The sequence below is a fragment of the Pinus tabuliformis genome, chromosome X (genome assembly GCF_031772625.1).
Source record: "Pinus tabuliformis cultivar Carrire ecotype Pingquan chromosome X, CPIR1, whole genome shotgun sequence".
Classification (NCBI taxonomy): Eukaryota; Viridiplantae; Streptophyta; class Pinopsida; order Pinales; family Pinaceae; genus Pinus; species Pinus tabuliformis.
Window position 1 is genome coordinate 1,105,669,699 of NC_142308.1, and position 16,910 is coordinate 1,105,686,608.

At 40.7% G+C, this 16,910-nt stretch overlaps 1 protein-coding gene across 1 annotated transcript; it reads right to left on the reverse strand.

The window, feature by feature from the left end:
* Nucleotides 1–14,811: 14,811 nt before the first annotated feature.
* On the reverse strand, nucleotides 14,812–16,499 carry LOC149143681 (protein NUCLEAR FUSION DEFECTIVE 4-like). Its single transcript, XM_089448834.1, has one exon. The coding sequence runs from the start codon at nucleotides 16,465–16,467 to the stop codon at nucleotides 15,118–15,120; it is 1,350 nt and encodes a 449-aa protein (XP_089304960.1). The 5' UTR covers nucleotides 16,468–16,499; the 3' UTR covers nucleotides 14,812–15,117.
* Nucleotides 16,500–16,910: the final 411 nt, after the last annotated feature.

Genomic DNA, 16,910 nt, shown 5'->3' on the forward strand with positions numbered 1-16,910 from the left:
ATTTTTTTCAACAAGATCGGGTCATCTACCAGCGTTTAGATGTCATTATACACTCATTCTGCAAGTTATGTAATGTAATTGATCCTATAAGATCTTGAGTATATGTAACAACCTAAGTAAGCCTATAATTTTGATAACGAATTTCATCTTAGGAGGTTTTTTTAACCTTGCTAATTACCTATGTTTCTAAACATGGCAATTCAGAAGATTTTTTTTCCTCCAAATTAAATCCCCAAAGCTAAGGTGAAATTTATTGTCGAAATCTTAGGTGAGTCCTAGTGTTTTTAGTCGAGTATAATGTAAAAGTAACTTGGGAATAAGTTAAGCTAGTTGGATTAATTATTCTATTACAAATCACTTGGTCTACTAGATCATATTGTGTCACAGATGAGAGTTATGTGTCATGAGGGTCTAAGACAAATGTGTATTCCCCCTTTGATGGTTGTAAATGTAAAATCTTATGTGTTATAGAGTGGAAAATTAATTAAATCCCCTCATGTGTAAATTAGTTAATTTTTGTGACAAAAGAAAATTAAATCATAAGCTAAAAATTAATTAATTAGAGTCAAAATTAAATTGTCTTAGGAAAAATAGTTCTCCAAGTGGACAAAATTGTGGGTCTTAAAGAATCAATTTTTAAAGGTCCTCCACCAAGGTAATATTGTATATTTCAAGAAAATTTAGACTCTTCGTGGTTAAGTCAAAGTCAAATTTTTTAGGAAAGTAGCTCAAAATAATTAATTTTGAGCTAGTAAAAATGGAATTATAAGATAAATTCAAAAATTCCTCAAAAATAAAAAATCAAGGGCCAAGATTAAAAGATCTTGAAGTGTTTATAAATGATTGAGATTATTTGACAAGGATCAAAAAAACTAGTCGTTATTTTTCTACTTGGAGGATAAATCTATAAATTAGAGAGACAGTTGAGTCTCTAACATCTTGATATCTAGCTAGAAAATTGTTGATGAAGCATCTTTGTAACTATTGTCTCGTTGGGAATTATTTTTTATATCATAATAAAGAATTTAGGGTGCAATTCAAGATGTTTTTTATTATTTATTTGTGATATGTGTTGATTATGTGGTTGGTGTGGGAATTATTTTTTCATTAGATGGAGATAAAATCATACTATTGATAGTTTTGGGCTAATCATAGGTGGTTTGATTCCCCATGTGATCTAACAGATTACTTTTTGAGATAAATACATAGTGTTTGCAGGTACTTTAGTCCTTGGCCTCCAAGTTCACATACTTAGGTAGGAACCATTGTTGTTTGGATTCCAAATATTTGTATGATGGATTAAATCTTCTCTAAGGCTATAGTATACATTGGGGTTTCTAAAGTATTTTTAGCAATTCATCAAAGGAAAAAACTCCATAAAAATATTTTTCTCAAAATTTAAAAATTTTCAAAACCCTTGTATATTTACAAATCTTGTAAATAATTTTGTAAATCTAATTTGTAAATTATTTTTCTAACTTGAGTTTTGGGGTTTTAAAGTATTTAGTATATATTTGGGGTTTGGGTGTTGTATTTTCCATTTTTGCAAGTTAGCTCAAAGGATCAAGTGGAAGGAGAGTTAGATCTAGGCCCTTGAGGATAAGTTCTAGTCTCTTAGAAAATTTGCAGGGCTACCCAGGGAAGACTTTTAAGAAAATTGGAGAGTTGAAGCATAAAATTTTCAAAAGTAGGGGTTTCATCTTTTAGCATCCCTAGGCCCGGATCTAGCCCTCCTAGGGCCAGCGTCGCCCTCTATCCCTCCTGCATCAACGTTTTCTCCTTCTGCGTCGAAGTTTTAGGCCTCTCTGAGGATGGTCGTGAGGCCTAAAGGCCTCGACCTCCTCCCTTTTCCCCTGTATCTTGGTTCCAAGGGATTTTTTGCCCTAGTAATGAGTCTTAGGGCCTTGGCCTCCCCTCCACTAGCCTCCCTCGCCCTCCTTCTTTTCCCTTCGTCATCCTCTTTCTTCCTCCGCTAGGCCTCCTTTCTTCCCTGTCCTCCCTCGACCTCCCTTCTTCCCCTCTCCTCCCTTCTTCTCTCCTAACTGCAACCCTCTAAGGGCTTGTAGCATGCCTTTTGTGGACTTAAAACCCTAGGTCATGGGCCTTAGGTATTTTTCCAAGCCTATAGGGCCCTCTTATTCCCAACACTAACCTCATTAGGCATAACATTGGACTTTCTTGACCCCTAACCCTAATTTGAATTTTTTAGTCCTAATTCCTTGGTGGTTTTGCAGATTTTTGAGCTTCTAAAGAATGATTTTTCAGGTGGCATCTTCATTCCAAAAATTTGGGTCATTTGAGTCCTTTGGCCTAGGGTTTGACCTCTAAACCCTTGTTTTCTCTATATTTTATTACAACAGTTAAATCAATGATAATTAGGCCCTAAAATCACATGCAAATTGGTCAAAATTGTTTAAAATTGCAAAATTTTCATTTTTCTAAATTTTGGCCACTTGCGCACCTTAGATCTAGCATAGATCTAATTTTATGCTTGCTGGAATTTACTGCATAACTGAAAATATCAGTTCTGAAATTTCTAAATCACACACTTAAAGAGGGTTAAAAACTTGAAATTTTCAGTTTTTCGGTGAATTTTCCTATTTTTAGGCATTTTTGGCATTGTTTTTAGCCTCATTAGCTTGTTGATCTATGGTTTATTTACTGCTGTAATAAATAGATCAGATCTGGAAAATATCTGAAAAATACATTTTAAAGGGGCTAATACATCTAATTTTTCAGTTAGTTGTTCGCTTAGCAGTTGGGATTTTTCGTGTGACTTTGGGTAAGCATAAACATTGTGAAATTGATATTTACTTCTTGTTGTCATAAATCTCCTGATGTTGTCATAATAGTCACTTGTTTCTCATAAAAATATCATTGGAACATAAAGTGCATTTATATGGTGAAAGTGGTTAACATTGCGTTTTTCTTGTAAGTTCGTGCTATAAGAAATTAAATTTCATAAGTTCACTCACCTAAAAGCACTTGAATCATAAATAAGTCTCTTGGGCATATTGGTATTTGTGGATTTGATTGAGTTCCTCTTAATAATTGCCATTGAAGTAATAAGATCATTCATAATCTTGTTTTGGGCATCTAAGTTTTCATTGGTTATCTCAATAGCAATATTTGGCTCATCTTAAGTGATATTGAATATTCTTGAATATTGGCATCTTATAGCTTTGTGGCTAATTGATAAGTGATCTAACATCTTGAGGAATATCTTGTGAAGTTTGCACTTGTATCTTTCAGCATTTATCTTGTTTAAGATTGTTATCTCAATATTGTTAAGTACTCTTGCTTTAAGATAATTCACATTTAGTACTTGAATAACATAAACAATCTTAACTCAAGATAATCTCACTCATCATCTTGCATAAGCATTCTAGGATCTAGCCTGCATTAAGAATTTACCTCCTAGCATAAGCTAGGTTGATAGACTTTTTAAGGCAACCCTTTTCAAACTAGCTTGAGATATTCAACTCTTCTTAGTAGTTAATACAGTGACCTTGCAGTCGTCAAAGCCACAGTCTCTGCAACTCCAGAGGCAATGAGTGAGTGGAACATGGGGGGGATTGTTTCTCAAAACAGTTAGGGGAAATGTTCTACTTAGATTAGGCATATAATTAAAATTAACCAATATCATTACATCTCACATAGGTCCTCGGACTTGCACATCATATAGGTTAGTAAATCATTCAAGCAGCGAGTGTCCTTCCAGTCACTTGGTTTCAATTTACCATACGCAAGAATTGTAACTATGTTAAAGCACTGGTCTCATACTTAAAATCTAATCTAATCATTAACCTTGCTAAATTTAACCAAGTAGTTAGGTCACTCGTCTCTGTCTCCCAAGCAACGTAGTTCCGAACTTGTTTTCCTTCATCTCATTTCATAGGGACTACCCCCCATAGCCTGTTGTTGGGATACAACTAGAACAAAGTGGGCGAGGATTAGAGTGACAGCCCGTGCCCTAAGTGATTGTCGTGGGCCTATACAATCCGGGTGACAACAGGTCCTCTAACACCTCCATGTGTCGAATCACTCAATGTCTGCATGGTTTCACACCCACCAACTTGGGTGCAAAGCCCACACCTTGGGTTCCAAGCCCACAAATCACTTTTGTGGTGCTCCAACCTCCAAACCCTGAACCCTAGTGCTTGAAGTACCTCCCAAGCTACTAAATCTCAACACTCAAATTTCTCGATTTTCAAATAATAATAAAAAGTAATTAATTCTTATTAATAATTAATTAGAGTATAATTCTTTAATTAATCATTTTTAAGCATTAATACATGATCACTCTGATTTTTTGTGTTGATTAAAACATTAATGCATAATTAACATTAACACACATCCATACTTTTTAGTACCATGATCATGACATGAATTTCACCAATAATAATTTTATTACATTTAAATAGAGCTTCTACCAGTAATTAGATATCACGTTGGGATGTTCATTTTTTAATTTGTTCATTTATAGAAATAAAGGTCATAGCCAATGCAAGGAATGTTACATTCCTCATGCCCAAGTTGCATTTCATAGTCATTTTGCTTTCTTTCTTTTTTAATTGCAACTTAGGGAACGAAACCTCGATTAAGATTTAGAACCTAGGAATAATATAGGCCAATGATGTAGTACTTCAACCTTAGATTTGGGTCTAATTAATCAACAGTAAAATATATCAAACCACTATGGCATGTTCACACATGAAAAATTATGATTTATTGTAATATGTCAACTGAGATTTATGAAAGAAAACTTGTGAAAATGGATGGAAATGGGTCACATACCCTCTAGGAGTGAGTAAATGATGGAACATGGATGTGATATGAAATTTAGGTAAAATGGAAATATGGTAACATAATGGATGGTACTTAGGCCAAATGACAGATGGATAATGAAAGTGGAAAGACATCTAGGATAACTATTAGGAAAATACATCACCATGCTCAAAAACACCACAACTAGGAAAAAGGCTTGAACCCAACATGAAATGACCAAGAGAAAGTAATGGAAGGTACATTATGAGCACAACATAAGATGGAAGATTTATCCACCAATATTCAATCATGAAGTAGGGCTTACAACAAGATAAATACACATAATGTGTCATTGAAGCAACCTCCACCAATGATATAAAATGACCAATAAATCTGATCTGGATTGGATCATTATATTTTTTGTTATCCATATCAATGCATTTGGAGTGGAAAAAGTGAAGGAATCATTTCATGGGACCATTTTTACAAGCGGGACCCAATTTGGTGAAACGGGGTCTTAAACTTTTTGGGAGAGTTTTGAAGCGTCAAACAACGTTTTTTTGGAGTAAAACTTTGACGTTTTACCGTCGCACATTTTCAAGCTATTCTACACACAAAGATCTTTCCAACGTCGCAAGAAGTGCGTCAATCGGAGTCCGTATGCTTAAGTTATGCTACTCAAAAGTGACCTTCTGTAATATTCATAATTAGCCCCACTAATTGGAATATTTGATTTTGCCAAATTTTGCCTTCTATAGTTATTTTGTAAACAAAAAAGTGAGAAAGGGGGACATAACTCACTTTTAGAATAAAAGTCACTTCCTAGTAACACAACGTTGTGACTTAAAGGGAGATCCAAGGGGTCCAAAAGGGGGACGCAGAAATGGAGCCCACGCAAACACATGGAGGGACTGCGCAGGAGGGGAGGAACACGTAGCAAAAGGGGAATGACGCAGGAGAAGGTGATCATTGGGATTGAGAGATGCAGAAGCTATAAAAGAGAGAGGATCCCCCTCATTTTGATCATTCGGTTATGTGAATTTGTGATAGTCATTTTGGCTTAGAGCACACTGGCTGTTTAGCTAGTCTGCAACATTGTTTAGTGCATTGAGTGTCTCCGTTCGGAGATCTCACCCTTAGCCCCGGGGGACTTCGAGTGCCTGCTCGGGTAAAGTATTCTAGTTGACATTTCAGTAGCAGTATCTTCATCATTTCAGCAATGGTTTTATCAGTGTTCTGGAGGACTACACAGTGCTGGGAGAGGGATGCAGTTCCTTTGGGAGCAGTCTAGATTGAGGGTTTGTGGAGGATTCGAGCCGAGGGGTTGAGCAAGAGATTAGCTCTTGCATATTGGAGGAGTTTGGCAGAGTTTTGGGCTAAGTTTCGGAGGGTTCTATTCAGTGGAAACGTAGAGCAGTGAGGAACTGCGTAGAGCCCCAAGGGGGTGATTTTCGGGGGTCGGCCATTCCAGGAAATATTTTTGGGGTTTTCTGGGTTTCTTGAGTAGAGTCTGATTCCAGAGTTTCAACTTTTTCTTAGGAGGGGAGCAGTCCCAAATCCTCGTTTGATTTCTAGCAGCAACAATAGCACAACAGTTTTCCCAGCAGCTTGGACACAAATCAGAGAGGGGCCATTTATTTTCTATTCTGAGTGTATTTCTTCACTTGCCTTGTGCAAGTAGAGGTGTCATCTTCCTGATCACCTCTTGTACTCATTTTATTACTCAGTATAATAAAATGGCTTACCATTCTCTCTGCATTTCTTGTGCATCTGTTTATGGTTTATTTGATATATATAGTATCATTGTTACTTGTATCTCTGTGAGCATTCTCAACTATTATACCACTTGTGTGTTTCTATTATACTCTTAGATAGAGTCTGGAAAGGGCCAGGTAGCCTCCGGATCTCGTCCTCTTTTTAGAGGCGACATATCAGGTAAATGCCCTCCCAGTCCATCTCTAGTTGGAGTTTGCTTGTGTTTGGGGTATATTCCTTATAAGAGATATTACAGTGGTATCAGAGCATAGATCTGGCTCAACCTGTGGAGCTAGCAATCTATGACACCGAGGGAGAAACCCTATATCTGTTACAGAGGTTAGAGACACAAAGACGCTGGGCATAGGTTGGAGAATACCTACGGAGAGGGAGACTGTGTTCCGGTGGTGGACGTAGAACAGGAGGAGCCTGTGGTGGACGCAAAACAGAGAGAGCCGATGGTGGACACAAAGCAGGAGGCTCCAATGGTAGATGATTATGGGAAGAGATTTGCGGATATGCTCCTCAAATCAGTGCAGGATTTGTCGAGACAGATTGAGGTGATGGGGCAAAGATTCACAGCAGTAGAGGCCAGACAGCGTGAGAGCCCACGGGTTTTCCAGGTTGGTGAGGGATCGGGTGCATCCCACCATTTGCCAGAGCAGCGTGATACTGCGCAGTAGGTGGCCTCACATGCCCCTACACACTATACCATGCCCACTTTCTTAGGAGCAGACATGGGGGTCGTAGCCCAGTAGGAGGCAGAGCCTGGACACATGGGTGATTATTTTGCAGAGTACCAGGCCTACGGGCAAGGGTTCAGGGAAGCCCTCTCATTCCGTGATTTTTTTCAGCTCCAGCGGGATAGTAGACCCTGCGATCATCAGAGAGGGTACCGACATTATCATGATGGTGACACCCACCGTGCAGCGAGTAGATTCCACTTGCCTACGTTTGATGGCTCATCAAATAGTTTGGCAAGGTCTTGGGTGGAGAAGCTGGACATTTATTTCCAGCTTAACCAGATGTCAGAGACAGAGGCCATCAAGGTGGTGACATTGCATTTGGATGGTGAGGCCCAGGATTGGTGGTTTCATGGGATGGTTACACTAGGACACTCCATGGTGACGACATATGCCGAGTTCACCAGGAGACTGATGGAGCTATTTGATCGAAGGGATCCAGAGCAGCATTTTGTTGAGTTGACAAGGCTCAAACAAACAAGGAGCCCAGAGACCTACATTGTAGATTTCTTGAGGTTCTTAGTGATGGTGCCAGATTTATCCATGGTACGGAGGATCTATATGTATGTTGAGGGGTTAGCAAAGCCACTTCGGGGTCTAGTCAGATCCGCTAGATCAACCACCCTTCAGGATGCTATCAGTTGGACCCGGGACCTACAAGATGTCTTATCCAAGACCCGGACACCTTACCCCCAAAGACAGACTTTCCAGTCTAAGGGGAAGGATGTGAGGATTCCACCTCCAAAGGGGAATCCAAGACAAGTGCAAATTGACGATGATGTCAAGAGGGAGTTGAAGAAGAAGCGGTTGTGCTTCACATGTCAGGAGCCATGGGCACCAGGACATAGATGTGCTGTTGGCAAGGCACATTTCATTGAGGTTTTCTCCGAGAGCAGTAGAGAAGAGGATGACGAGGATGGTGTGGAGGCAGGAGATAGCCATGATGGGCAGGGACCTTTGCCACCTCCACCGCCAACAGCAGATGGTGCATCTTTTGTACCCACTGGAGGGGCCCTTGCCACATTGCGAGGAGTTCCCAAGTATCTGATGCTACGCGTACGAGGGATGGTATGTGGCCAGCGAGTGTCAGTTTTGGTTGACAGTGGGGCGACCCACAACTTCATCGATGCACAGATGGTTGAGCGGAGAGGCATACAGACAAAGAGCTTTGATGGGTTTTCAGTCTTGGTCCCAGGAGATCAGACCATGACATGTGCTCGATATGTTCCAGAGCTTTCAGTGACGATGGGCACCTACACATTGACTGACCACTTTTTTGTGGTCGATATTCCGGACACCAACATGATACTGGGTGTTCAATGGCTCATCACTCTAGGGAAGGTCACGACGGATTGGAAGACCCTAGAGATGGAGTGGGATGATGAGAAGACAGGGAGGCATGAGAAGATACGGGGACAGCATACGTATCCGCCTCAGACTGTTTCAACTCATCGGATGGAGGCAGTCTTCTGGAAGGGAGACATAGAGTGGGTAGTAGAGCTGCGTGCATCGGAGGCAGGGACTACAAGGCAGACAGTGCACCTAGAGATACAGTCCATCCTTGACCGGTATGCCATAGTATTTGGGGAGATTCTGCCGGGTCAACCACCGGACCGGGGGTTTGAGCACACTATTGAGCTTGAGCAGGGCATACAGGCAGTGATTACTACCCCCTATAGGCATCCCAAGGCCTATCAGGATGAGATAGAGCGGGCCATTCAAGAGTTGCTGGCTCTTGGGCACATCCGACCGAGCACGAGTCCTTTTGCTTTTTCTGTGGTGTTGGTGAAGAAGAAGGATGGTACATTGAGGATGTGCATTGACTACAGGGCCCTGAACAAAAGGACACTGAAGAACAAGTACCCCATACCCAAGATTGATGAGTTGATGGATGAGTTGAGAGGAGCACGGTTCTTCTCAAAGATTGATTGGAGATCAGGGTACCATCAAATTTGTGTGAGGGAGCAGGACATTCCCAAGACTGCCTTCAGATGTCACTATGGGCACTTTGAGTTTTTGGTGATGCCCTTAGGGCTAACCAACGCCCCAGCTACATTCCAGTCTTGCATGAATCACATCTTCCATAGTCACTTGAGGAAGTTTGTGTTGGTGTTCTTTGATGATATACTCATTTACAGCAGGACATGGGAGGAGCATCTCCAGCATATTGAGATAGTATTACGCATCTTGGAGGAGCAGCAGTTCTATGCCAAGCTCTCCAAACGTGAGTTCGGGTTGACGGAGATGTTATACTTGGGACACATCATTGGAGTGGACGGAGTGAGGGTGCACGAGGAGAATATTATGGCCATCGGAGATTGGCCGGAGCCAAGAAACGTGACGGAACTTCGAGGATTCATTGGCATTTGTACTTACTACCGGAAGTTCGTCAAAGGTTTCTCATAGCTTGCTGCACCCCTGACAGATTTGACGAGAAAGGGCGCATTCAGTTGGTTGGATACAGCGCAGCAACCCTATGATAGGCTCAAGGAGGTTATGAGCAGCTGCTCAGTGCTTGCATTGCCAGATTTTACGCAGCCATTTGTTTTGGAGTGTGATGCGTCGGGAGAGGGGATTGGCGCAGTATTGATGCAGGGAGGTCACCCTATAGCCTTTGAGAGTCGGAAGCTCCTTCCGCACAAGAGGTTGTATTCTATATACAACAAGGAGATGTTGGGCATCATGCATGCATTGGCTAAGTACCGGCAGTATTTGGTGGAAAACAGGTTCAGGGTGAGGACTAATCACAATAGCCTCAAGTTCTTTTTGGAGCAGAAGCAGTTGCAGGAGAGGTAGCAGAAGTGGATCAGTAAGATCCACACATATGACTTTGACATTGAATATGTCAAGGGTAAGAACAACGTGGTAGCAGATGCCCTTTCACGTAGACCAGCCACATTGTCTCTTATGAGCTTGGATACAGACTGGAGGGCTCGAATCTTAATAGAGTACTCCAATGACAAGTTTGCATGTGAGATTCTAGACGGGTAGGTGGCAAATGACAGGTTCAGAGTGATTGATGAGATCATCTATTACAGGGATCGAATCTTCTTGACTGATGGGTCTCAGCTCAAGAAGAAGATACTCCAGGCATGATTCACCATTGGTAGGCCATCAAGGGTTTACCAAAACCTACAGGGCCATTAGAGAGAGGTTCTCCTGGAAGGGCCTCAAGGAGGATGTACTCCAGCATATCAGGGAGTGTGATGTTTGCCAGCGGAGCAAGGGAGAGATGAACCATCTCGCGGGTTTATTGCAGCCGCTACCCATTCTGAAGGGGAAATGGGAGAGCATTTCGATGGACTTCATCACAGGATTGCCCACGGTACAGGGCAAGGATTGTATCTTTGTCGTCGTTGACCGACTGACAAAGTACACGCATTTCTTTGTCATATCCGCATACTACACAACAACACAGGTGGCCAAGCTGTTCTTCAGGGAGATCTTCAGGCTACATGGTCTTCCTAAGACCATCGTCAGTGACAGGGATAGCCGTTTCATGGGCGGGTTTTGGCAGGAGCTTTTCCGGTTGGTGGGGACGGAGTTGACTCCGAGTACCAGTGATCACCCACAGACGGATGGGCAGACAGAGATAGTTAACAAGTGGCTAGAGGGCTACTTGCATAACTATGTCAGTGGGCAGCAACGAGCATGGCTGAAGTGGTTGCATCTGGAGGAGTATTGCTACAATACTTCACATCACATATCCGTTGGTATGTCACCATTCTATTCCTTATATGGGTATCATCCTTTATCTTTTGTTGATGTGATGTTTGGTGATAGTAGGGCTCCTAGAGCCAAGATTTGGATCCAAGAGAGTCAGGATATCCTCCGAGCTCTCAAGGATAACATGGCTACAGCGCAGAACCAGAAGAAATTGTATACCAATAGGGGTCGGGTAGAGAGGCAGTTCGAGGTGGGGGACATGGTCTACCTACAATTACAGCCATAACGACAGTCGTCACTGAAGCAGAAGGGGGCTGAAAAGCTCAAGCCCCGCTTTTATGGGCCATACAGGGTGATACGCAAGATTGGACAGGTTGCATATGAGTTGGAGCTGCCCCAAGGCAGCAAGATTCATAACATTTTTCATGTATCATGCCTGAAAAAGACATTGGAGTAGCAGGTAACAGTGACAGATGAGCTACGACCTATGGATGATGAGGGGCATTTGGTATTGCAGCCGAAGGCTTTCATTGATACCAGGGAGAGGTAGCTGCGGAGCAGGACGGTCCGAGAATTCTTCGTGAGGTGGAAGAATTTGCTGGATGAGGATGCCACTTGGGAGAATGAGAAGATCTTATAGCATCCATCACTTCAGTTGCTTGAGGACAAGCAACATTTTGCCGGGGGAGACTGTAATATTCCTAATTAGCCCCAGGTAATTGGAATATTCGATTTTGCCAAATTTTTCCTTCTATATTTATTTTGTAAATAAGAAAGTGAGAAAGGGGGACATAACTCACTTTTAGAATAAAAGTCACTTCCTAGTAGCACAACGTTGTGACTTAAAGGGAGAGCCAAGGGGGCCAAAAGGGGGACGCAAAAATGGAGCCCACGCAGACACATGGAGGGACTGCGCAGGAGGGGAGGAACACGTGGCAAAAGGGGAATCACACAGGAGAAGGTGAGCATTGGGATTGAGAGAGGCAGAAGCTATAAAAGAGAGAGGAGGCCCCTAATTTTGATCATTCGGTTATGTGCATTTGTGATAGTTGTTTTGGCTTAGAGCACGTTGGCTGTTTAGCTAGTTTGCAGCATTGTTTAGTGCATTTAGTGTCTCCGTTCGGAGATCTCACCCTTAGCCCCAGGGGACTTCGAGTGCCTGCTTGGGCAAGGTATTCTAGTTGGCATTTTAGCAGCAGTATCTTCAGCATTTCAGCAGTGGTTTTATCAATGTTCTGGAGGACTACGTAGTGCTGGGAGAGGGACGCAGTTCTTTTGGGAGCAGTCTGAATTGAGGGTTTATGGAGGATTTGAGCCGAGGGGTTGAGCAAGAGATCAGCACTTGCATATTGGAGGAGTTTGGCAAAGTTTTTGGCTGAGCTTCAGAGGGTTCTATTCAATGGCAGCGCAGAGCAGTGAGGAACTGCGCAGAACCCCAAGGGGGGTGCTTTTTGGGGGTCGGCCATTCCAGGAAAGCTTTCTGGGTTTTTCTGGGTTTCTTGAACAAAGTCTGATTCCAGAGTTTCAGCTTTTTTTGAGGAGGGGAGCAGTACCAAATCCTCGTTTGATTTCTAGCAGTAGCACAACAGTTTTCCCAGCAGTTTGGACGCAAATCAGAGAGGGGCCATTTCTTTGCTATTCTGAGTGTATTTCTTCACTTGCCTTGTGCAAGTAGAGGTGCCATCTTCCTGATCACCTCCTGTACTCATTTTATTACTCAGTATAATAAAATGGCTTAGCATTCTCTCTGCATTTTTTGTGTATCTGTTTATGGTTTATTTGATATATATAGTATCATTGTTACTTGTATCTTTGTGAGAATTCTCGGCTATTATACCACTTGTGTGTTTTTATTATACTCTTAGACAGAGTCTGAAAAGGGCCAGGTAGCCTCCAGATCTCGTCCTCTTTTTAGAGGCGACATATCTGGTAAATACCCTCCCAGTCTATCTCTGGTTGGAGTTTGCTTGTGTTTGGGGTATATTCCTAATAAGGGATATTACACCTTCCTGTTTTCACACCTATAGCTTGGGAGGATGTCACGTCAGCCCCCATTATTCATGGAAAAGGAGCTAGCCACGTGTTTTTGATATAAAAGACTCTAGAAGAGTCTATATTATAACTCTAGTTAAGAATTGAGGTAGTCAAACTTAACCACTAGTAGGCTATCGGGTTGTATTATAACCGGGCCACTAGGAGGAAGAGGCATTCCATTCTTTCAAGAGAATTTTGTTCCATAATTGAGCAAAGATAGCCATGAGAGATAAGAGGTAGAGCACATAGATAGGATTTGTGCACTATAGTAGCCCACGGGCCACAAGCATTACTTCTTTATACCTGCAGCTATATTTCTAGACAGAGAAAGAGCGAAGCAGCCTCACCTTCCAACTAAGTTTTCTCCCGAAAGGGTTTCCCAGAGAGCATATCTTGTGTGTTATGTGTGTGTGTATGAGCTTATTTTGTCGTTCTCTAATTTTCTGCACAATTTTCATTCACATTCATGCACTAATTACAGTGAAATCTACAAATCTAGAATTTTAATAAATTGTAATAGTGCAAAAATTCAGTATTTTAATATATTATTACCGGATCTGTCATGACGAACAATCCAGTTGATGGATCAAAATCTGATAAGTCAGAGTGAGCAAAGAGTGTGAAAATGATATTTCCAAGTCATCTTGTAAGAATGCCACCTTCCCTTTTGGTTGGTCAAGGCTCAGGGAAACAATCAGAGTAACACCAAAATAACATGTGCAATAACAATATGCCTCCAAATCTGCAACTAGTTCATAGAAAGTCCATGGGTGTCATCGTGCAAGGTGTCATAAAATGATCCTCAAGCACCCGTACAATGTATGGTGTAACAAGGGAAACAAAGAATGATAAGTTGTGAGGTCTATATGGCCTCTCTATAAATTTTACAAAACATTGTGGAATGTAATTTGTACAAACTATTTGAAAATGAGTCTAAGAAACCAGCAAAACAGGATAGATGTGCAAACAAATCAACACAAGACTAATCAAGCTCATCCCCGAGTGATCCAAAAGGGAATTGAATGGAGAATGGTGACCCGTTATGCTTCTAAATGCATCTTACAAAATCTCAGCAGAGACCCTACCTAGTAGGATTAAATTGTCTGTTTCAATGATGGTTCAGTGAGAGCAAACAAGGTTTATAAATTGAAGATCTCATCACGGCTTGGGAGCATTGAGTAGGTTGACAAGTCAGCATGAAAATCCTTTCCTTTGATGATAGATTTTGATGAGGGCATACAATTCAAATACTTTTCAGACATCTCTACATCCAAACAATTTCAACAATCAAAGGTGGTGACATCGATGAAAGTTGGATACCTTTTACAATCCCAAATTCAGTCAAGAATTATTCATAACAAAACTCTGATAATGAAAATATGGTTGCACATTAAACATCTGTCATCTATACTCACACAAATTCTGCTTGTTATGGTAACGACGCGGTTCCAGAAAATAAGAAACTCAATCACAAACCAAATTGAGTTTCTTCCAGATTGTCCCTTCCAAGAGAGATAACGGGTCATCAAATAACACTGGATATCTCTGAACCGCAGAAAATATATATCCACAACAAAAATCCAAACACTACTCCGATACCATAAATTTGACTGTCATGGTTTAAACTTGTTACCTTATTTTCTATATGTAAAGGAACTTCATTGTTACGTTTCTCACCATATTTACCATTTTTATAATTTTGCTCACTTTGCATGTCTATAACCCTTACTTTGTCTTATACTGGAATAGATTTCACTACTCCAAACTTCTACGCATGTAATGCAATGAGCAATCTGGTACTACTTATTTACAACACCACGACAATCACTACTAACAAATTACAATGAATGATGAAAGCCATATATATAGGGCCATATTCCATATTATAACCATATTCCATGCTACTAGATATTTTGTTAAGATCTCACTCAAATATGTTTAAATGCAATCTCGACATAAAATATTGTAGCTGACTAGTTGACGATTGTACAATATAAATAGCAAATGCAATCACTGTAGCGTATACAAAATCATCTTGAATGTTACACAAACTTTCCTTTCAAGTTGTGGAACTGTAGTATTGTCAAACAGTTTCCAACAGAGAGAAGCAACACTATCAAAATGTTTGCCTAGCCTCCAACATATTATAGCTTCAGTTTTTGACAGCGCCTTTCCTGAAATGAATCCTCTCAAATACCACCTGTTTATAAAAAAGCCTAGTCCTTGCAAATAATACCATTGAGATAAAGCAACCAAACAGAGTGACTGCACTCATGATGAGAAAAGATAACCTGAAACAGTGTGAACCATAGCATGCTTTCTCTGATGATTCTGTCATATGTGGGATTTTCAAATAATGTTCCTTCTCTGCCTCGGAATCATATAGATATCCAACAACCTTTACTGAAAGAAGATATGAACCAATGGGACTTGCAATCGCAATCAAATTGAATAATGTACCAAAATGTTGCAACCCAAAAATTTCCGAAGTTGTTGCAGGCATCAAAGACCACTGACAACCATAGAAAATACCAACAAATACTGAGCCTACATACAAGGCACCTGAAAGGCCTGACGCTATAATCAAATGGCCACAACTCATTGCAAGCAAGGCAATAGCTATGAACAAGGGCCTTGCACAACCTTTTGAATGCAAAAATATTTCAGAAACATAACCTGCCCCAAAACGACCCAAAAAATTCCATATGCTCCACAAAGAGACTAAAGTGCTGATCTCTATAGATGTGTAACCAAGAGATGAGCCTATCTGACTCATATTATTGATTGTAGTAAGTCCTGAACCCATGCCGCATGCCATAGATATGAAGAGAAACCAAAAATCCAAGGTTCCCATTGCCTGAAAGAGATTGAAGTTTTCTCCTCTTTCTAGTTTCCGTTTATTACCTGGGGATGAATCCCTGGAATCATTTGAAAGGGTCTCCTTATCTTCATTATGAGAAATTTCAGAATACATAGAACTTCCAGGTGGCAAAGTAGTGCTTTGTTCCGTCTGGTAATCTGTTTCAGGGATGGCTGAAGTTTGAATTTCAACCCTGGCTGGTGTTTTCTCCTCTCTGATTTCTGTTTGATTACAAATGTCCTTGGAATGTTTTTCTTCAAAAATTAATGGTTGCGTAAGTGGCATAATTGGAGAATCATCAAATTCAGACCTAACTGCAATTACCATAGGGGACAGCAGAAAGATGAGAAGAACCAAACATATAATCAAATAAGCTAGGGTATTCAATGTCAAAATATTCTCGATGATGATAACAGCCATTAAGTAAGCAGCTATCATCATTGCAACGGCAGAAAATAGGTCCAAGATTTTCTTCCCATTTCTTTCACAAGTTGGATGAACTCGTATTATAAACATAAACAACAGGGAATTAAGTGTGGGTAACCAAGAAATCATGAGAACATATGAGCTTTCGTTGCCCTCATAAATTGTATGATAAATCTGTACCAATATGGCACCGCTTAAACCAAGGAATCCCTGCATTTATAATAGTTTCATATGGTCAGAACATCAAATAGTATTTAGCAACTCATAATATTTGGATGAACTCGTATTACAAATATAAACAACAGCAAAATAAGTGTGGGTAACCAAGAAATCATGAGAAGAAATGAGCTTTGGTTGCACTCATAAATTGTATAATAAATATGTACGAATATGGCACCCACTTAAACCAAGGAATCCCTGCATTTATAATAGTTTCATATGGTCAGAACATCAAGTATTATTGAGCAACTCATAATGCACAAGAACACAAGAAAGTTTGGCCCAGATGGCAAAAACAAAAGTTTTTGGCACAAAAAAAGAAGTGAGGGGGGCAGAATAAAATAATAACATAAAACACAAGTCTGCTGAGCGCAGATACAAATCCAACCTTGTTTAAAATGCTATCATTTTGAATATATTTTTTTTCCTAGTGTTTATTG

Bases quoted from the DNA above. Each gene is read 5' to 3' on its own strand.
- LOC149143681 (XM_089448834.1), bottom strand. From the start codon at position 16,467: ATGCAGGGATTCCTTGGTTTAAGCGGTGCCATATTGGTACAGATTTAT.